Here is a 23,792-nt window from a genome sequence, read left to right on the forward strand (position 1 = left end):
CAGCATTTTGGAGGCAAGCATATGCTTTCATTAGAATTAGCTGATGATTTGTACCTTAAGCTTTACTTTACGCTTCCAGATTTTACTTTGTAAGCAAACCCTAAGACTAGCGAATAAGGTCCTAAGGTAAGAATTGTGTATCTCAAAGCAGATTGTGGGGCAAGAGTGCAGTGAGTGGGACGCAGGAGAAAATCTCCAGATTAGGGAGAAGAATACATCATGTAACAGAACTATTCCTAAGTCATACTGATTGGGAAGTATCCCTGAGAGAAGAACCAGACTCTGATAATAGAATTGTGTGTCTTTTATACTCTTCTTATATGTAAACAAGCAACAAATGGCTTGGACTAAGATGTCAAGATAACTAGCAGACTCCAAAGTGAGTTGTGAGATAGCCCATCATATGATAATGGAAATGAGATGATGTATGTTCCCCACTTAGCACGGGACCTGCCCACTGTTAACTGGGACTGTATGACTTAAGGAGATCTTTAAGTCTATTATATGAGTGACTCCAAAATCTTCAGTGTGCTGCAGTCTTTACCAAGCGGTGGGGGCAAGAGACTACATACTCTGAGCAAGTGTAAAGAGTTAGGGGGAGGCAAAAATACAGTAACTCTCATAATTGTATCCCATGATTCCTGCTCATTCAAAGCACTAGTTTCAAAGAATGGAGTCACCATATACAACCACAATACTCATTGATATAAAGGCCTTTTGTTGTCTTCGGAAAAGCAGTAAGTTAGGAATCCTACTGCATTTTATTAGGAAGACATCTAGACCAGGTGATCTGTCCTGAGTGGACCAAGTAAAACAGTGCATCTCCTGGAACTCTGCACTTTCCTTGATGAGTTTTCTGAGTATTGAATCCCTATTCTTTGTACTACAGTCAGGTCAAAACATATTAAGTTCACTGTGATCTTTGTTTTGAGAGTAAATTTAACTCTTCTCAAATAATGGGGATTTATTTATAAGGATATTTTTGACAGTAAGGGAGAAAGGAATTTCATAGATTCCCAGAAATAGCCATGCTTCGAGATGGAAGGCAAACTAGGAACCATCCCCCAGGAGTTTATGACCCGTCACCCTAATAACGTTAGACCATCAATGCACGTCTTCCATTATTTGCTTCTTTTCTGTTTATCAACTTTCCTCTCATTGTAGAATGGCTGGGGCTCTCTGTATTTTTCCTATTCAACTTTCACAGAGGGGAGAGTTAATTACCATTATCCTTAGTGGGGCAACTTTTCCATGCCAAGTCATTTCACAGATCAGTGGCAAGTCTATGGATTAGGTGACCTGAGGAAACTTTATCCCATTCCTTTGCTTAAGGAAGAGTCTGGGAACCAGCTACTTATCTCAGCAGAGGGCTGCAAGTGAGGGGGACGCAGCAGGCATGATGATTGACATGTCTGGTATATTGTGTTAAGCATTTTTTTACTACATACAGGTAACTGTAGATCTTATTTATAAAAGGTTTTATTTGTGACAGAAACAGAGCCATTTATAACATATAGCACAGCTACATCATTACTGAAACTCCAGTCATAGTCAAATTCTTTTTAAAAAATAAAAATAAGGCCTGGACATGTTTAAACATATCTCTATTTGGCAAGCACAGCTTCAATAATCGATTCGATCATAAGAAATTCTCCTATCATTCCACAGAACTACTATTTTGTGGAAGATTTTGCAGAAACGTGGAGATTTTTCACTCCAGTTAGTTTCCTTCAGTTTGATACAGGCATATTCTTAAATATAACAGACAGCTAATGATATCGACTTAAAACCAAAAGGTGCAGATGGAGAAGCAGATGTAGCTGTCACCGTATAGGCTGAGTAAGCACAGAGGGCATGATGACTGTTCTTGCCAGACAACCTGCAATAAAAAACATTAGCTCCCTGAAACACTACTGGACTTTAGACTCCAAATGGAAACTAATCTTTAGAGCATTTACAATGAGCCATGCCAGAAACGTGTGTGGCATTCAATATATAATTGAAAAGGCCCACTGAAAATATCTGAGAAAAGAAACCCACCACACAACATACACACAAAACAGAAGTCTGTTTGTGCAAAGTCTGCTAGGAGACTGTCAAAATTTATTTTTCTAACTCAATGCAGAGGCATGGCTAGCCCCAAATGGTTACCTAGCCAGTTAATAAACATACCTAATGATGTACTTTTCACAACGTGTCTTGGCAATTCATGGTCCTAAAAGAAATGGGAGATAGCTTCCTTAAAATAATTAGAGGCAATTTATTAATTAAGCCATTTCACAATTTATTACTCAGGATCTTATTTTCTCAAAACCCCTATTAAAACACAGAACTTAATTCTGGGTATTATCAAAACCCAGAATTCATTGAAAACATTTTCTTCAATTACATGATATTGCACTCCCATTAATATTTCAGTAACTTGATAGACCTTTTAATAGAAATGCTTCCTTGCTGAAATGAAAAAGATATATTTGATAAATCAGTTGGCTTAGTGTCCTCATTAAAAATAGAATTTTAGATTTAAACATTCAAAGAGACCATACAAAATGTCATAATCCATGCTCAACAGAGAAATACTATCTGACTCTGTGCTCCCTACTGACCCTATTAGTGCTCAGTAAATAATTAAAGCAGAGCAATCTCAGCTAGTCCCACCGCTTCAGCTATCAATTATGGTTATGGCTTATGGTTCCCAAATCTGAGCCGTCTGATTCCAGAAAGCACTCTTCCAACTGGCTGCTGGACATCTTACTATGGAAGTCCCAACACATGGTGAAAATACTGCTTTTAGCTGATCTTATACTCCAGCCAACTCAACCCCAAGACCAAAGAACACGCCAGGCAAAAAGTTACCCATGAATTTTAATTAGGGACTTACTCACAGGAGGATTCTCCCCAGTGGCAGCTGGTTGGGAAATGGTAGTCAATGATGCATACAAACAAGAGGAAGAAGAGTGCCTTATATAGCTTAGCAGAGCATCACTAGATTTGGTTACAAAGAAGCCTCAGCTGAGTCTCCTGAAAGTTGATTACCAACAGTGATTAGACTCAATGACCTTCAAAGTCTGTGCTCTGGTCTCCCAGGCCCTTGCATGCTCAAGGCTCCACTCTCTTCCCTAATGGAGGGGGTGAGTGCCAACCCCTGGGCTGACACACCCTTGCTATTTAAATTGTGGTCCCTAGCAGTGGCACTGGTATCACCCAGGAGCTCCTTAGAAATGCAGACTCTTAACACTAAGCCCAGATCCAAACCTACTAGATCAAAATCTGTATTTTGTCATTATTCCCAAGTGATTCCTATGCAGTTAAAGTTGGAGAAGCACTGCTCTATGATTCTCTAATCTCTGTTGAATTTCACTTCTTCATAAATATTTTCAAACATGCAAAATACTTTCCTAACAGCATCTCACAAGGATTTTGTGAAGATTAGCTTTTAAACCTCTGCAGATTAAGTTATTTTTAAATTGCCATGAAGGTAGGAACTAGCTACTCTCAGCCACTAAAAAAAGTGAAATGTGATCCTTTTTGGAAGTTCTTTAATCGATATACTTATCACTTCAAAATGACATCTTCATTGCTACGCGTAAGTAATTTGCAGATTTGTTATTCTAAAAAATTGTTGAATTACGATTTCCCTATTTTGCCAAAACAAGCAGTGCAGTCCCCTGAACAGCTTAAATGTATACATACTATTATTCTGTGGATGCTTTGTTCTGTTAAGGAAACTGAGTGAGAACTAGGCACAGCTTCTTCCCCAGCAAAGCAGGCCACATTCCCATGGATAACAGAGTCAAAGCACCAAGGTCTACAACATACTTTTCTCTATCTAAATACTTTGGCTATTGCAGTTAAGTAATGTACAGCTCTCTACTGGAAAGTGAGTGCACAATGTCATGCTTGGAAGCATTTTTCTAATTGGCAAATACCTCTCACATTAGAGGCTGCCCTCTCTTTTAATGTATCAGAGTTCCAGAGGCCTTTGTAGGTCAATGGTTATCGTCCCTCAGAGTGTGTTTTTGTGAAAAACAGATTTAAATGTTTCTCTATTGTCATGGCTCAAGAGGGCTTTTGTAGCCAAAGGACTAAAGAAAGCACCGGACACGTTCTGAGATGTGAGCTTTTATTATGGGGCTTACCTACAGGGTGGGGAAGTCAAGCCACATTGCCCTGAAATCAGGAGCTACTCTGAATGGCGGCATGTTCAGAGCACAATGTAGAAATAGTCCCCACTTTGGGGGGGCTGAATAAGCTGTTTATAAGGGCTTGACATTCCAATGGGTATGAGAGCATAAGGCGGGGAGAGGGGGTTGTGCAATGTGGGGAGGGATTAATTGTAATCAACAGGGAGGAGGGGAAGATTATAGATTATCTTCTAGATAACGGTATCTCAGGGAGTTATCAGGGAGGAGGTAGTTTCGGGTATAGATTACATTTAGCACCTGTTTAGCACCTGATATTGGGAGACTAGGTCAAACCTTAACTGTCCTTAGTCAAGCAAACTGTTGTGTGCAGTCTTCAAGACACTTGGGGGCCTGGGGCTCCCACATCTATCAAATTCTGGTCAAAGCTTACTTTGTATGTCACATATTAATCCTTCCAAATTCACTAACATTATCATTTCTCTAAAAGTGTAAGTCACTCATAGCATTCAGCCTGCTTTACTTGTCACTAAAATGTTCTAACAGGGGACAGATGACTTTTAAAATGATGTTTTGAAGGAAATTCTTGAATTGGGTAAGGAGATAGGTCTTAAGGTCTTCAGTGGACCTTTATAACTCCAAAATTCGACAATTTCTCAACTTTGTAACTAGTTCTACATTTGTGAATGGAAATGATTGTAACATCAGATCTTACCCGAAATTCATTAGAGAAAAAGTTAAGATGGTCATTAAATAACTAAACAATTATGTGTCTTGTCTGGACAAATAATTTCAAATATTATTTATTTAATCCAAGACATCCTTTTAAAAAATCACTCATTTTAATATATCAGAAGAGCTGATATTTAAGTTCCTTCTTAGCTTTAGAAATGATTTGTTTTCTATTTTATTAAAATTCTGATTGTATCTTTCCTTTCCCCTACTGTCTTTAGGTTTATTTGTTGTCCATTTTATTTTCTAGAGCTGAATGCTTAAGTTCATTTATCTTCTATCCACTCTCTCCAGTTGCATTTAAAAACAATATATTTTCTTCTAATTACCCTTTAGCCCATACCACAAGTATTGACTGTTACGGAAGTCAGACATCTGCTAAGCAGCCATTGCCCAGACCTCATCCACCCCACCTCCTTCTGTGGGGAAGTCACAAACACACACCAAGCGGCCATCTTCTAACGCTCCTTTTCTATCGTGTGCCATTCCACAACCTGGCGGAAATGTTTAAAGCCCAGCCAGACCTTAAACTCAAATCCAGAAAAAAGTAACCCCAAGTACTTATCTGAATAGGCTTTCTCAGGGACAGAACCCCCACCCAGCCACCCAGGTAGATAAAATCTACACCCAATATAGACTTGTCTCTCTTCTCTGGTGTGAAATGGGGCACATGGAGCTGTCATCTATCTACTGGAACCCCGTTTGGGCCACCCCAGGAAACCAGCCCTGATGGGATTTCTCCTGCTCTTTTGGACTCTGTGCTAATAAGAGTCAAGGAGACGTACCCTTCCTGGGCTCTTTATTCTTTTAAAAAAAAGGGATACTTTGCTGAAAGTCTGTGCCCTGAACATGTTTTCCTTCTACCCATCATTGTAGCAACTCACTCCACATTGAGGTAAAGTGATTTGATTGTTCAGTTCTAAATATTTTATATTTTCATTGAGATTTCTTATTTAATTCATGGGTAAATCAAACCTGGTTGTTTTAGTTTCTTTTAACGACAGCAGTGTAAGAATGACAGAGCAGTGGGTTTGAGTTTTTATCACCCTGTGCCAGTACTTCTAAACAATATCAAGGATAAAATATTTTCCAACTCATAAGAAACTTGCATTGGTCTAAGATCTAAACAATTGCTATGGTTACCACTGATTTTAATATCTATATAACCTTCCGATGAACCATTTTTATTACTTATCCTTTAATAAACATTGTGTTCTACATGGAACTTAATTCAGAGAACTCCCTGGTAATCAGCCATCCTGGAGCAAGCACTGAAGGTATGTTAGTAACACTTTTGGATCTATTTCAGCTCCTTGGTGGAGCAGTTGATGCCTTCAATGTCTGTGGTTCTACAAAACTGTCTTAGTTTACCAGGCTACTATGATAAATACAATGGGTTGGTTAAATACAATGGGTTAGTTAAACTGGCTCAGTTTCAGAGGCTAGAAGGCTGGCTTCATGAGGAGTTGGTGGCATACTGGCTGGCCATTAATCTGTAAATCCCTTGGCTTTTCCATCACATGGCAATGGCGTCTCCTTTTTCTCTGGTTCCTGCTGAATTTCATCTTCCGACTCCTCCCCGTGGCTTTCACACTATGTTGGAATTTCTTGTGCATATAAAGGACTCTAGTAACCTCATTCAATTGGGCCACACTTAACTAAAATAATATCATTAAGAAATCCCATTTACAAGGGTTCACACCCACAGGAATGGGTTTAAGATTAGGATGTTTTTCCTGGGGTACATGGTTCAATCTACCACAATATCCGTGTGTTTAAACATACTCAAAATGAACAATAATTATAAACATGAAGAAACAATTCTGCAATTGTCATTCTATGTGACCACTTAAGAGTTTTTGTTTGTGATTAAATTTTAAAACAGCAAAACAGAGTATGAACTTTGAGGTGTAATTTTTTGGGTAAGAGCAAATTTTAGTTCATACATGACTTTACTTAATTTGAATTTTTTATTGAAATTTATTTTTCTTTTTTAACTGTTAATAGTTTTAAAACTAAAGGACTAACCTAGAAATTAAATTATAACATCAATGGTACAATTTAAAAGTTTTTCCCAGTGTGAAGTTTTAGATAAGGTTAATCAGAACCAAAATATTTGCAAACAGTTGAAATCAACCTTGAATCAATAATAATATTGATCTAACAGAGCCTAAAGTTAATATTTCAATCCATTTTCCAAATGCTTTAGAAAAATTACCATTAAAATTTTTTTGTATATTTCCTTAGAGAAAGAAAATCCCCAAATTTCCCAATTATGTCCCATCCTCAACCCAAACAATTGGACTTCATATCAGTGTAATCCAGCATAATCCATAGGTAGGGAAGAAAAAAAAATTTCGATTTATTTAGTAATGTAACTTCACTATTGCATAGTTGGATATTCACTAGACTAAGTTATAGTTGTTTCAATAGACTAAACAGAAAGAAGACTGAGCAGAAGAAAATTGTTTTAATTTCATAAGATAAACTATTAAAAAGCAAACAAGAATAACGGAAAAATCTGTATAATTACTTAAGAAAATGCTGAAGATTAAATACAAAGTACATAAGAGTACATAAAACAGGTATGCTGGAGAGACAAAGGAAACAAAATAAACAAAAATAAAAATGTAAAGACAGAGGTTAGAAAGCAAATAATCCTAATTTAAGACACGATTGTTTGAAAAAAAACTGAAAAAATACCGAGTTCATTTAAAATAAATCCAAATATCTTAAGCCATGGCATTTAATTTGTAACAGCCAATAATGAACAAATTTGCTTTTATCACTATACAGATCCCAACTAGCACACCTAAGATTAATGCTTAGGAAGTACTACTAGAGATCCTTCTCCAATACCATCTTTTCAACTGTGTCCTTAACTCTTAAATACAGAGGCACTTTAGCACCTTCACCTGCAAAATTGATTTATAAATAGAGGACAGTTTAGGGGTAAGTGCCTACACTGTCGCTCAAGACAAGGCAAAAACATTCATAAATGACATGACTTAGGGGCCAGACAAATTAAATATGTATCATCAACAAAGGGTGGCTCTTTTCCTCATTAGAAAACATATGAACTCCAAAGCACAATTTCCTTACAAGCAAAAATATAACTATTTTGGTGGTGATGAAAATGTTCTAAAATTGACTGTGGTGATGGTTGTACAACTCTGTAAATATACTAAAAACACCAAATTGTACACTTTAATTGGGTGAAGTATATGGAATGTGAATTAGATCTCAAAAAAGCTGTTCTTAAAAACACAATAACTTTTTCATCTCCTAATAGCAGATTTTAAATGCCCTTAACAGACTTTACTAGATTTCAAAATAAGCAGAAAAACAAAAAAAAAAAGGATATTTATTGGTATTTAAGCCTAAATGAAGTAAAATGAAACAGAGCAATTTATTTAATCTCATTGAATATAACATATACACAATTTTTTAAGTTCCTGCCTGTTTCAACATTATATGATTTGTTCATGCAAATATAATCATCAAAACTGTCCTTCTAAGCATACAACATAGCACCACTTTTTATTTGCAGTACTTGATGTAAATTTCATGGTCAAAACATATCTGGCTTTAGCAATGTAAACATATCTGCTACACGTAAACTTTAAAAGGAAAAAGTGAATATTAATGAATAAATCAAAATACAGCTGAGCATCACATATGATAAAATTTTTAAAAAATTATGTAATACTGTTTCAACAAGCACTTAATAAAAACTTCACAAAAAGAAAGAAGCAGAAACAAAAAATAATGTGTAAACTCCCAAAATAGTGTTTAAATACTGATGGACATAATATAAAATTTACCTCAGAAAAACAAGGGGAAACAACCAAATCATGCAGTGAAAACCAAAATTGGGTAGTATATTACAGTCATACTACAACACTTTTCTAAAATACACTCCAACAAAATGGTTTATTTTTTAAAAAAATAATAGTGTTTAATCACATAAATTGGGTACTTGGTGGGAATTTCTCATTTATTGTCAGTTGTGTGGTTTTTACCCCCAAAAAACTTTTCATCTCTATATTAGTACTATTTTCCCAAATGAGCAAAAACATTAAATTATCTTCATGAAAATTATCATAAAGTCAAATAATTCCCAAACAAATCATCATAAAAATAAATCTGCCTTAACAGAAAAAGCGAATATATGTGCTGAAAAATCACAGAAAAAATATTCAAATGCATAAGCAAAAATGTTCACATTTATCATGACTGTTGATTTTACTTTCTGGCTAAAATTAAGAAAAGTTTTCAAAAGGTCAGCAAGGACATTCAGTGCCACTTTGGATCTGTCTGCAATATACAAATGAGTTATGTCTCTGTAGTACATGGCAGACTGTTTTCACTTAAATATAATTAAGTTATAAAGACTTCAAATTTCTAAAGCCAGTTGTAATACTGTGGCAAGCAAAATAAATTTGTTCTTATTGCTCTTATGTTCCGGCTTAATCTACAAACGTGAACATTTTTCCATACGTTGTTTCAAACCATACTAATACAAAAGAGTTTAGATATCTCTGCTGGTTTCCAAAGATGAACTGAAAAAGGAAAAAAACAAAGAAACTGTAGTAGTATTCCATTTTCCTAAAGTGTCCTTAATATATGTAGCACTTCAAGCAGCACTTGACACAGCAAGTTTCTTCAGGTGATCCATAAACACTTGTAAACTAACATCATCTGTGAGAATTGGTGCTCCAGACTCCTAAAGGATGGGAAAAATATTTGCTATGATTAAATCATAGGATGATCGCTTGGAATGTAAAGCAATGTATAAGCAAATGTAAAATACACAAGGAAATCATTTTAAGTAGAATAATGCCTATGTTCTGTACTCAACTAAGTCTTTAAAGTAATAAAGTGATTAACCTGTTCTGAATGTATTGGTGCTTTTATCACTATATGGAATAAATCTCGCTAGGTGAGATTATTGCTGACTGTTTACTAAAATAAAATCCCAATTGTATATATCTTAATAGAAATGCCAGTTGGAAGTGAATTTGTAATCTCGTTTTAAAAATTAACTATGCTTATCTAATTACATGGAACCTTGAATAGGGAGTGAGAGCTGGTTGGTCTCTACAGGTTAGTGTGAAGCCCCAATACATCCCAGAGTGATTTGGGCACAGAATAAAAAAGTATTTGCAAAGTTCCCTTGAGACACTGGGGAAAAATGTGGAAATATTAAGCTTCCCCACATAGGGAATTCCTGATATTCTCAAAAGCACTGGGGACTACCAATTTAGAAGGCCAAGCCCTCGATCTTGGGGCTTATCCTTATGAAGTTTGTTACTGCAAAGGAGAGGATAAGCCTACTTTATAATTAGGCCTAACGGTCATCCCCAGAGAACCTCTTTTGTCATTCAGATATGGCTCCTCTCTCTAAGCCAAATCAGGATATGGACTCACTGCCCTCCATCCCCCTACAGGGGCATGACTCCCAGGGATGTAAATATCCCTGGCAACATGAGACACGACTCCCAGTGATGAGCCTGGATCCAGCATGGTAGGATTGAAAAGGCCTTCTTGACCAAAAGGGGAAAGAAAAATGAAAGTTCCAGTGGCTGAGACATTTCAAATGTAGTCAAGAGGTCATACTGGAGGTTATTCTTATGCATTACACAGGTCATTTTGGAGGTTATTCTTATGCATTACACAGATACTCTTTTTAGTTTTTAGCATATTAGAGTAGCTAGAAGGAAATACCTGAAACTGTTGAATTGCAACCCAGTAGCCTTGATTCTTGAAGATGACTGTATAATTATATAGCTTATTTGGTGTGACCATGTGATTGTGAAAACCTTGTGGCTCATACTCCCTTTATCCAGTGTATGGACAGATGACTAGAAAAATGGGGACAAAAAGTAAATGAATAATATGGGGGAAAGGAGTATGAGATGTTTTGGGTGTTCTTTTATATTTTTATTTTTTTTTTTGGAGTAATGTTCAAAAATTGATTGTGGTGATGAATGCACAACTATATGATGAGACCGTGAACAACTGATTGTACATTTTGGATGACTGTATGGTATGTGAATACATCTCAATAAAAGTACACAAAAATAGAAAAAAATTAACTATGCTCATCAAGTTTTCAAGTCATTTTAACTGATTTCTGCAGGTTCTAAGTAATCAGAATGATTAGGGAAAATTCCCAATTTGTATTTTAATTTAAAAAGATGTTGACAGAATGACCTTGGTAAACATAATCCATTAATAATGAAGTATTACTGTGGCCAAAATATATATATATTTCTAGAAGATTTCTATCTAGATTTTAAAATTTTTCCTCTGATACTCAGATTTTTAATTATTAATAAAGGTAAAAAGTATAAAACGGAAATTAAGTAATTTTCAGAAATCAGAAAATTAGCAGTAAATGTGAGATGAGAATTACTAGCTCTTGTGGTTCTAGTCTGGCATAGCCTCAGCCATGCCATAACCTGTCCTGAATGAAGGGAAATCAATTTTGCCATGTTATCATGTTTTCATACACTAATTCATAAGCACTTGAAAAAACTTGATAATAAAAGGGAGGCAAGAGCACTGGAATTAAGAGCATAAACTCTGGCGCCAGACTACCTGGGCTCAAATCCTGGCTCTGCTACTTACTATCTGTGTGATTTTGAGAAAGTTACTTAACCTCTGTGTCTTACTGTCATCATCTGTAAAATAAGGATAATAAAGGATCTATCTCACACAGTTGTTTTAATGATTAAACGAGTTAAATTGTGAAAGCAATTGCAATAAACTGGCATACAGTAAGCACCCAAAACAGTTTTAGCTATTTTAATTACTGCTTCTGAAAAATTTATTATTTTATAACACTGAAATACTTATCTTTATTCTACATTCATAGTTAACACAGATAAGAAAAGTTCTCAAAAATGTGATCTAAACCAATGATAATTTAGTAGCTCTTGCCATCTTTCTTCCTCTAATATGCCTGATTTTTTTTTCCATTTATACATGTTGTCCACCTCAACTAACCCAATTCCGTATCTGTTTCTCCTATGCAACAAAACAGATACGGATTTCTAATTTATATATGTAAGGATCCTATTTGAAATTACAAATACTAAAGTTCAACTCAAATTTATCAAAAATTAGCAGGTGGTTGATCTCAATATTTTTAAATGGGCACTTTTTCTCTTTCATATCCAGGATTCAGCAGAAAGAGCCAAGCCTTTTATCATTTAGTATATGAAGCACTACAGTGATAGCAACCTCCAGCACCCTGTCACAAAAGCAGTGTTACAATGGTGCCCTCTTAGGGCCATTCATGGATAATATTCAGACCATTGATGGATAATATTGACTTCTAACAAAAAAAGAAAACTGAGATATCAGATTCCGTAATGTTAGTGAAATGCTTAACTACCAAGTTAATTCCCTAAACTGCAATAATCAAATTAGCTTAATGATTAAAAATTCAGATTCTGGAGTTAGACTGGTTTGGGTTCATATCTGCACCCTCACAGTTTAGCTATGTGATCTTGGGTATTACTTAATCTCTATAAGCTTCAATTTCCTCTTCGGAAAAACAGGGTTAAGAGTACCTACCTCTTTCATAGGAAATGCAATAAAACAATAGTTCATTAAAAAAAAAAAAAAGAGTACCTACACGTCAGGATTTTTACCAATTAAACGAGTACATAAAAAGCTAACATAGACTCAAACACAGCAGGGATTCAATTTATTCATTAACATTACTGATTATTATCTATGAAAATGTTAACATAATTTCTCTTACAAAATCATATGTTAAGAAAATCTAATGACCATCTTGTTTATGCCCCTAATACCCTTACTTCCAAACAGTACTAATTAAACTTCAAAGTTTAAAATAGGTTCTTTCCCATTTGGGAAGAACTTTCTTTTTCACTGATAACAATGAAAACTAATAGCTAATATTAACTATGCATTACTGTGCAAATAAAGCACATATTATTAAACTTTATAGACAAGGAAGCTAAGGTAAAGAGAAATAGCTTGCTCAATCACACAGTTAGCAGGTAAAGGAACCAGACTCTACTGGACCCTTTGGCACCAAAGCCTGCATTCTTACATACTACTCTAAATGATGCCTCTCCATGTTTAACTCAACATGTACTCTACTTTATAAGTCTAACCACTACATCTCCATGTTGTAATTTAAACTCAGAAAAATGAGAACAACTTGTCACTAAGTTCCATGAACTAAACCATAAACCACACTTTTTAAAAGCAGTAATCCTGCCACAGAGTTATGTTTTATTTGGTTTGCACAATGCAGGCTCATGTACTTTTTTTTAACTGAATTATGTGAATGGCAACAATCAGCTGGAGGGAAGAGCAGCTGTCCCTTTAGACAAGGATCTGTATACTCTCCCCACAAATCCTAGTTCACCATAGCCCCCGCCCACAGGTATTGTTTCTTGAGAGTGTCAGTTGACACTGAGAATATCAGTTTTTCTTATACCCAGTCAGCTTCGTTCATTTGTTACTCACTTGACTCCTATGGGCATTTGATGCATGACCCCTGACAAATACTATTTTGAAGCATTCTTTAACCTCTCCTGCTCCATTCTCATCAACTGCCATTTCCTAGAACTTTATTTACTGGTACTACTCTTCTATCCACTTGCAAATTTCTTTTCTTAACTACCTCTAAGTTCCTCTTAAGTTGTGAGATCTAGGACTAAAACCAATACTCAGTAGTCTAGAGTTAAGTATAATGGAAAGGTTGGTTAATGTTTCATTCTGTACTCCAATCTTCCACATCACAGTATTGTACTTGGCTTTTTAAGCCCCAGCAAATGTAATGGGGGAGGGGGTGTGATACTGAGAATGTATATGTATATGCATTATATGGTCAGATTTTTTCTCTCATGCTTGCTATGTACCCTTCCCACACATCAGAAGATTAAGTTCCTTTCCTTGCTATAAATCTCCCATTTTACAAGACTTTTAGACACCGGATTCAACTTATATGTCTCTGTCACAAAACCTCTTTAATGCCTAGCCACTGCCAAAGACTTCCTGCACTCTACACCCTCTGTTCTCCTGTCCAGGTCTATTATATTCAATATATGTTTAAAGAACTGTGTGAAGTCAAGAATGAAAATGACACAATTTTTGCCCTCAGGTGATTTATAATCTTAACAGAGAAATACACGCCACAGGAAAAGGATGGAAAGGGGGATGAAGGGCCAGGGACATTACACATCTAGTCATGCAATCACAGGAAAGGTTTCATGGAGCTGGTGGACTTTGAAATGAGCACTGAGGGTTGGCTAGGATTTGTCCAAGTGGTCATAGGGACAAAGCCACAGAGATGGGAACTTGCTCATTTATATAAAGTAGAGTGAGAAATCCAGTTTGTTAAAAGGATTAAGGAGTAACTTAGATGGATAGAAAAAGATACTTGAATCATACTTTAAAGAGTCCTCAACAGCAATATAAAGGGTTTATATGTAATTTGATAGGTGTTATTGAAGATTTCTGAGCAGTATTTTGACATTCAGTACTGCTTTAGGGAGACTACTCCGGCAACTGCCAAAATGGAAAAACTGAAGCACTGAAACCAGTTAGCAGGTAATTCCAAAGGTTCATGTGAAAAGTAGTGAGGGCCTGACCTTGGTTAGTGACATGGAAAGGAGGGGATGGATAGGGGAAACAGGTCAACATATTTGTGAATAATTTGGGGCAGAAGGGGGAAAATTTAAATGACTAAAGTTTCAAGCCTTGGGAATTAAGAGAATGGTAGTGCCCTCTGCAAAAAATGGGAAAGTCAGAAAGAAGAAGACAGTGTGAAAAGATGTAAGTGTAAGTTGGAGCATTCTGCTTTTGAAATGTCTGCAGGAAACTCAAGTGATGTGCATTAGGAAGTTATAGACATTCACGTCTATAGGTCAAACAAAAGATGGAGATTTTCAAGTCAGCCTTGTATGAAAGCTGAAGCCATCCATAGTTGTGGATGAAATCATCCAGAAAAACAGTGAATGTAGAGAAATGAAAGCAAAGTTTTGAGGAACCTCTATATTCAAGGGGAAGAGGCCTTATTCCAAGTACTATTTCATCTATCTACTACACAGCCTGGCCCCAGTGTCAGTCAGTCAATATTGCTTTAAATTATTCTACCCACTTTCTAATGTCTCCATCTTTCTCATCTCCAGTCCTAAGTTACCCCAAAATTTTCATCTTTGATCCAGTGCCTGAACTACAAACATGCTCTAGGAATTGTTACTTAATAAAATGGCCCTTCACTACTGCGCTGAAAGCCTTTTATTCATTCTCTGTTGATACCTTATCATATTCCTTATACCTGTTTTTAATATTTTCTACTCCTTAACCCCAGCTTCTCTCACTCTAACAAATAACAAATATTCATTGTGTTACTAAAAACATAAACAGGCAATTATCAAAATTCTCTCCACCTCAGAATTCTTACGTATCTTCACCCTCCTTCTCACTCTTCGCTAGTGCAGAATTAAATGTTCTGCTCCTTACCAACACTTAACCTTCATACAGTGCTATGATCACAATGTCTCCTTTCTGAGGATCTTTAACAGTCTATAAACTGTTCTTTTGTGTCTACCCCATATTGGCCTTACACTCGGCCTACTAGTAAGTTCTATTCCCTTATCTAATATCCTACTTTCATTAAGACTAAATTTGCAAAAGAATCACTTACACCTATAACTTCCACTTCTTTATTGTCCACTAACGCCTTACAATCTATCTTCTATTCCACCAGTATATTATAACTGCCTACCAAAGGCCACAAATGACCTCCTAGTCACCAAATCCATCCACCTTACAGTCTTCATCTTCCTTCAAGCGTCTGCAGTATTTTAGTGTTTGTTACCTCCCTCTTCTTCCTTCTATAACATCCCTCACCTTTTACGACATGGTATTATTTTCTGTCTTCTGCTTCTCTGATTATCTATAAAATACTCCTACAACTTATATTTCCTCAAGGTTCTGTCTCATTCATCTTTTGCCTTTCTACTCTTTCCTCAGAAAAGCATTTCCTCTGGTTACTTTAATTATCACCTTTGTAGAATAAGTTTTCATTTCTTTGTCCTGATCACCAGACCCAAATTTCTAACAGTCTGCTCAATATGGCTATTAGATGGTATCTTAAACTCAGTGTGTCTACAATCAAACATTTTCTCTCTACCCTCCTATTAACTGGCTTGTGTTCTAGTTATCTCGATTCAAAACCTTGAATTCCCCCCTCAACTATTCACTTTAAAAAAATTCAAACCTAAGGAATAGGTGAATAAGAAGTACAGTGAATATCCACCAGCCATATACTGTAACACCTAGATTCCCTAATTGCTAACATTCGGTCACATTTGCTTTTAGTGCTCTATTTTTTCCTTTCCTTTTTATTTTTCCTTCTTTCTGTTGAATCATTTCTGCAAGCTGAAAATATGACATTTTACCCCTAAATATTTCAGAATATATCTCCTAAGATCAAGGACAATTTCCTACATAATCAAAACACCATTACCACACTCAAGAAATTTAATAGTAGTGTACAAGTTAGCTAATAGTCCATATTCAAATTTCATTAATTGTCCCAATTAATGATTTTCATTGGAAAAGTAATGAAAAAATAAGAGTAGCAAACAGAATTAGTATTTGGTGGCACCATAAAAAATAAAAAAGTGACCATATCAAATAGATAGAGCCCCCTTCATATTTGTAACTTTATAATTGTCCCCCTCCCTCCAATCCAGGATCCAATCAAAATTCAGATATTCAATTCTGCAATCGAACTTTTCACAGTGAATTAGTAATAAGAGCATCAACAAAGGAGAGAGCTCTTCAAACAGCACTGAATTGGCATTTGTCCTCCTGAAGAGTAGAAAACACATTACCCTAAAGCTGTCATGCTTTAGGGTAACTTTTGATTCCTTCGTCTACTTTTCTACCAACTTCTAATCAAGTTTCAATGAGTCTACTTTTGAAATACCCCTCAACTCTTTTCCCTTTTTTCACCATCTTGCCTTCAGTCCCTCTTAATGGATTACTTCAGTCGATTCAGTTTCAACCTACACACTGCTCCCAGTTAATCTTAAGATTCAGTTATTATATAAGACTCAATTCCCCAGTCCAAAAACATTGAATGGCACTACATTACTTAATAATTAAAGGCTCAACACTTCAGTCCTCAACCTGGCATTTAATATCTTCTACAATTTGGCTGCACAATGCATTTCCAGTTTTGTGTTCTGCTATTCATCCCTACATGTGCTCTATACCTTTCCCATACTATCTTCTATCTAGAATTCCCTCCCACACTTTTTGAAATTATTTCCACTTTTTGAAATAATAAACATTCTTTAAGGTAAACATCCCTTCTCTCTGAGCTCCTTTCTTTTTTTTTTTTAATAATTCAGTTTTACTGAGTTATATTCACAAACCATACAATCATCCATAGTGTATAATCAGTTGTTCACAGTACCATTATATAGTTGTGCATTCATCACCACAATCAATTTTTTAACATTTTCATAACCACACACACACACAGAATAAAAATGAAAGTAAAAAAGAACACTCAAATCCCATACCCCGCCCCCCCTATAATTCATTTACTTTTTGTCCTCATGTTTCTACTCATCTGTCCATACAGTAGACAAAGGGAGTGGGAGCCAAAGGGTTTTCACAATCATGTGTTAATCTTATATCCAGCCATTTTCTAAATTCTATTATTTCAGATAATTTGTTTAATCTACAGTCATATCACCTGTAGATGACAGGTTTATTTTCTCCTTTCCAATTTTCTTCTTTTTTTTTTTCTTTGCCCTCACTAAGGCCTCAAGTAGAATGTTAACTAAGAAAAATTCCAATGGAACACTTCAAAGATTATGACGGATGCATTCCCTGCCCACCAAAACTGGAGACATCAGTCTTGACACACAATAGCCAGACATATTCCTTTTAATTCTGCTGCAACTTAGAAGATGCATGCTGGACTGTGCTGAATCCTTGATTACAACCAAGTGTTTTGAGATTATCCCTGCAGCAAATTTATTCCTATTGTATTATTTATAAATAGTTTTGCTAAATTATACCAGATCTAATGTTGCTATAAACAGAGTAAGCTAGGGAAAAGACATTTTAATAGTCTCTCAGAAGCATTCTGGTATAGTCAAGAGAACCTATGTTCAAATCCTGGCTCAGCCAACAATTTATTAGCTTCTGGTACTAAAGGCAAGTCACTTGCCCTGTATGAGCTCTTTTCTGATTGCACACTACCTCCTGCCACCACTTGACCTCTTCCTTTCTTCTTCTAACCCTCCTTAACACTTGATTTCTTTCTAAATGCACATATCCCATTCTGCCTGTAATTTTATTAGTTAGGTATATATTTTATCTCTAATACTAGGCTACCAGCTCTTCAAAAGCAGAGAAGATCACTGAGTACCCTGAAGTGCCAGTAGGAATCCTATATATAATGAACACTTGAGAAATGCTGGTATCTTGTACCCAGAGATAGGACTTCTATCAAATTAAAATATATCAATAATAATTTCCAAGCCTCCAACTTCTCTTGCTTAACTATATTCCCTGGCTTCTCCTAGCCTACTGTGGCCTTCTGTGGTTCATGGCCTGGCATTAAGCTTAAATCATCACTTCCTACCTTAAATCATATACTTTATTGCTTTTTTTCTCAAGGGTGTGGTGCTAAACTTGGAATATGAAGGAGGTTCTATTTGATATGATCACTTTTTTATTTTCTATGGTGCCATCAAATACTAATTCTATTTGCTACTTATTTTTTCATTATTTTTCCAATGGAAATCATTACATGGAAAAAATGTAGCTCTCACTAAAAAACAAATTAAAAATACACAAAGAAATAATTTTCAGGACCTGTATTTACACTTACCTGTCCCCAGGCATACATATTATTATGAGTCTGGGAAGGGTTGACTTTTGAAAGCAGGAAACGGGCCTTAAAAGTAAAAAAGAAATAATGTTATCCATCAGAAATATTTAGTTAATATAAGCCGAATGGACACATTTTACCATCTAAAATCAATTCTCTTTAAAATGTTTTGGTTAAAATATTTTATTAAAATATAACTTTTAAAACTATGAACTAAACTTCGAAATGTATAGGTCATATATCTTTATGTTACAAATAAATAATAAATGCACCATCTCCTTTCTAAATTACACATTCATAATAATATTCATAATAATAAATTATTGAGTCTAAAACTCATCACATAAAAATTATGTGTGAAACAGTTACAACAAAGTTAATATGAAATTTACTACATATTGGGTCTGAAACATTTTGAATTTCAGAGTTTCAAATAATAATAAAAATTAAAACCTTGAAAACGCCATATGTCGATAGCTATATTCTATAAAGTCGTCATCAACACTGAATTAGCAAATACTGAGCCATTCTATTGCTCCTAGGGAAAATAAGGATTAGATTCCCGCAAGTCTCTGGCCATAATGTTTCTGTCAACCAATCAATATATAACCTTGTTTTATGTGTGTTTCTGTTTAAAGACACCTTATTTAATATATATTGTTGATTCACCAACATTGAACTCATGGCCAACAGCACTATAATTCATGCTTGAATGAAGCTTAGCTAACACGTATATTTTCTTGAGCTTAAGAACAGTAGACAGCATTACACTTGAGGGCCATTTTAAACAGCAAAATCACAAAATCAACAAAAAACACAAATATGAAAAACATGACACTAAAAACATGACTAAAAGACATTTGTTTACAAGAGTTAAAACAAGATGGCAGATGTCACTTTGTTGGATCTCAGCTGGGAGCATGTATATTGGGCAACTCGGATTTTTCACTGTTCTGTACTTGTCTACAAATGATAGTGAAAGCATCTCAAGTATTGATTTGGGAATTACAAATAAGTTTTAGCAAACAGGTGAATTTGTAAATTTGGAATCCTGAATAATGAGGACCAATTGTATATTCCACTTTAAACAAATGGCACTCAAACTTTTTAAAATTACAGGCTACTTCCATAAGATAACTTTCCCCAACATTTCACCCAACTACCCACTACGGCTTATCATGAAAATAATTAATTAGAATAAAAGAGAAATATAGCACTACATATGGTGAGACATCAATGAGATCCAGTCACAAATTCATAATTATACTGGAAGAACAAAGGCAGTTATATCTTTTGAAATTTAGTATCCTATCTTTAATTAGAAATCTTTAAGGAGTTTAACATAACTATGAGGAGCACTGACTGGCTCTGGAGTCAGAAAAGCCAGATTCAAATCCCAGCTCCTCCATTTACTGTGTTTCCTTGGTTAAGATTCTTAATCTAAGTCTCAGTTTTATAATCTGTAAAATGGAGATAACAAAAGGAGTGTTACGAAGATCAAAAGAGATAAAGCATATAAAGAACCAACTATCCACTTTGCAAACTCTCACTACATGATAGTTTATAAATACAGTAAAACCTTAAGAATAATTGCCTTAATTTCTGAATAATAGCAAATGATATTTGCTACTGTGCTTGGCACCAAGTTCTGTGCTTGGCACCAAGGATACCGTAATAAACAAAGCATGATTCCTGCCTTCAAGGAGCAAGCGAGACAAATTTATAACACTTAATAATTAATATATTATAACTCTGGTAAGAATAAAAGGGAGAAGTAAAGAGTATTATAAAAGTGTCTATCAAGGGACCTAACCTAGCCTAAAGGGCCCATAAAGGCTACAGACATATATCTTATTTAATCTTCATAATGCTATAAACCACAAAGACTGCCTTCTTTTATAGCACCACTATTACATGACAGTTTATTTTCTAAAAAACTGGAATAACAGAATCAGGAAGATGGTAAAAGTATTTACCATAAACTTAATATTCATAGGCTTTACCAGTAAATAAATAGCTTTCAGAAAGGCATACTAAATATTTTTCCAACCTGTTCACCTCTTCTTGCTCAACTAAAGCTGGCATATTACCATAATGCAGCCTGGCTCTGTTATTAGAGGTGGGCCGGAGGCAGAAAATGGGAGACACTGCCAGCTTTAGGGACCTAGTCAATAATCTTATTTCTTTGATTGCAAAGCTAATGTAAAAAGCAAGCACTCAGTGGCTAAAATGGAAAACTTTGTGTTGTATATAAGTTACTACAATAAAAAGTTATAAAACAAAAACAAAAACAAAAAAAGAGCAAGCACTAGATGTCTTCTCCTTCCCTTTGTCTTGTGAAACAGTCAGAAGGCAAGTAGTACTACCTCATGCAAACCTATCAACCAATGAGCAAATAAACAAACAAACAATAGTTACCTGGCTGCCCCCATGTTCAGTGTCAATGTATCTTGGCACTGGAAATCTGGAGTGAAGAATCTCCTGTGCATCATCTACCGGGGCTTGCAGAAGGTGGCGGAAGTTTTCATATTCTGGCATGTCTTGGTATCCAGACTTGCGCCACTGTGCTATGGTCTAATTTTAAAACAATTAAAGGAATTATTACTTTAAATTTTTTGCCCATCCAAAAATTTTAAGAGAAGCCTTTCTCAAAGGAAGTAATCTTCAGAAAATAAGAAAACTATACAACATTATGCTATTTATCTTTTTTTTTAAACAATTTTATTCACGCACCATACAATCCATCCTAAGTGTACAATCAATGGCTCTTGGTATAATCACATAGTTATGCATTTACCACCACAATCTATATGAGACTATACAAGAACATTTTCAGTTCTTCCCAAAAGAAAGAAGAAAAAAAAAAATCTCTTATAAATCCCTGTGCCAGTTTGAATGTATTGTGTCCCCCAAATGCCATTATCTTTGATGTAGTCTTGTGGGGCAGATGTTTTGGTGCTGATTAGATTTGCTTGGAATGTGCCCCACCCAGCTGTGGGTGATGACTCTGATGAGATATTCCCATGGAGGCATGGCCCCACCCATTCAGGGTGGGCCTTGATCAGTGGAGCCATATAAATGAGCTGACTCAAACAGAAGGAACTCAGTGCAACTGTGAGTGACGTTTTGAAGAGGAGCAAGCTTGCTAGAGAGGAATGTCCTGGGAGAAAGCCATTTTGAAACCAGAACTTTGGAGCAGACGCCAGCCACGTGCCTTCCCAGCTAACAGAGGTTTTCCGGACGCCATTGGCCATCCTCCAGTGAAGGTACCCGATTACTGGTGTGTTACCTTGGACACTTTATGGCCTTAAGACTGTAACTGTGTAGCCAAATAAACCCCCTTTTTATAAAAGCCAATCCATCTCTGGTGTTTTGCATTCCACAGCAGCAAACTACAACAATCCCCCTCTTACTGACATTTGGCTTCAGTATATTTACACCATATATTTTAATTTTTAAAGTTGTAAGTACTAATTCCAACAGAGAAAATATTCTTAATAGATGCAAAATTAGGATATTTCTTCTACTTTAAGCTGGGAAAATTTTAAACACTATTTTTATTTCAAATTAATGTTAGCTAAAAGCTATCTACCACCCAAGCTTATGATAAAGGAGAGACCTTAAAATTGATGATCTTCTATTATGAAGTCTCTGCCAATGGAATTACATTTTGGCAAAATATACAGACATAAAAACTTGGATAATAATAAAAACTACATTGCAAAGTTAATATGCCTGTAGAAGAGCATCTGAATCAATACTTTTATTAAGGGAAATGGCTCCAAAAACCATATAGTTAAATCAACCAAAAAATTTAAACCTAGCTTGGCTTCTAATTTAACTGAATCGGTCAACATATATTCTGCATAGCTTTGTATCACTGTATTTAATAGAGGCACAGTCATGCATTTCTGATTTCTCTTTAACAAGCTATTTGATGAAGGAGAAGCTACCAAAAATCAAACAAGCAAACAGCCTACTCCTGTCAGTATTATAGGCACTATCTTTGAAAAGTAAAGGGAATTAAAAACTGGTATCAAATTAAAAAAAAAAAATCAAAAAATATTTTAAAGGACTAGATAATATTACTTAAAAGGATATTTTGAGTAGAATCTTTACAATTACAGTGGAAAACTAAAATCACTTACAATCAAAGCAAGTGGAAAAATAAATCTTCCCACCTTATTAGAACACTAGACTATCAACCTGAGTGTAGATCCATGAAAGATCAGAATCTCTGTATCTTCCAAAGCATCTAGAATACTGCACTTTTTAATACAAAAAAAGTGCTTAAACATTGGCTGACTGAATAAAATGCAAGGAAGAATATACATACATATTTTATAAAAATGTAAATCACAGTTTATTATAGACAAAACACTAGCTATACAATAGAAGGAAAAAACTTCCATGAATAAAAAGACTTTACTGCATGTACATGCCCTAAATGCAGTGGAATCTTACCTCACCATGATAAATCAAAATTTGGAAGAACGTGTCCATGAGAAGAATACGATCTGCAAGAATGCTGCTGCTATCAAGAAGAACAGGCTAACACGAAGAAAACAATGAGAGAGGGAAAGAAGGAAAAATAAATTACTTATGTTAAAGATACAAAATAGATCTTTCCAAAATATTTTTTATTTTAAATTTATATTTTATTACTCAAAATCTTCTATTATGAATTTTCACTATATGTTTTAATTTAATTTCCTAAAAAATTTCTAGACTAAGGTAACAAACAACTGAAAAATAAAAAATAGAATCAAGAGGAAATCAAGGATGATTCCTAGCCTGTTAATGGCTCGAATGAAGCCACTGACTGAGATGGAAAAGGCTTGAGATAAAATAAATTTGGAACACCTAGAAATACAAATAGTCTGAATGTTAAATGAACAGGAATGTTCAGCCTGGGCTGAACATGCAAAATTGGGAATAATGTGCATAAAAATGATATTTAAAGCTATGGGATTAGATTGCATCCCTTGGGGAGAGTGAAGATACAGAGA

At 35.3% G+C, this 23,792-nt stretch overlaps 1 protein-coding gene across 1 annotated transcript in view; it reads right to left on the bottom strand.

The window, feature by feature from the left end:
• Positions 1 to 8,259: 8,259 nt before the first annotated feature.
• Positions 8,260 to 23,792, bottom strand: part of SEC23A (Sec23 homolog A, COPII coat complex component) — a 72,702-nt gene continuing 57,169 nt past the window's right edge. Inside the window, exons 16-19 of the mRNA XM_037834870.1 lie at positions 23,248 to 23,334; positions 21,202 to 21,357; positions 18,784 to 18,849; positions 8,260 to 9,600 (exon numbers count right to left, since the gene is read on the bottom strand). Of these exons, the coding sequence (XP_037690798.1) occupies positions 9,511 to 9,600; positions 18,784 to 18,849; positions 21,202 to 21,357; positions 23,248 to 23,334 (399 nt within the window). The 3' untranslated portion in view covers positions 8,260 to 9,510. The remainder of the gene's footprint in view (positions 9,601 to 18,783; positions 18,850 to 21,201; positions 21,358 to 23,247; positions 23,335 to 23,792) is intronic.

Source organism: Choloepus didactylus, chromosome 4 (genome assembly GCF_015220235.1).
Source record: "Choloepus didactylus isolate mChoDid1 chromosome 4, mChoDid1.pri, whole genome shotgun sequence".
Classification (NCBI taxonomy): domain Eukaryota; kingdom Metazoa; phylum Chordata; class Mammalia; order Pilosa; family Megalonychidae; genus Choloepus; species Choloepus didactylus.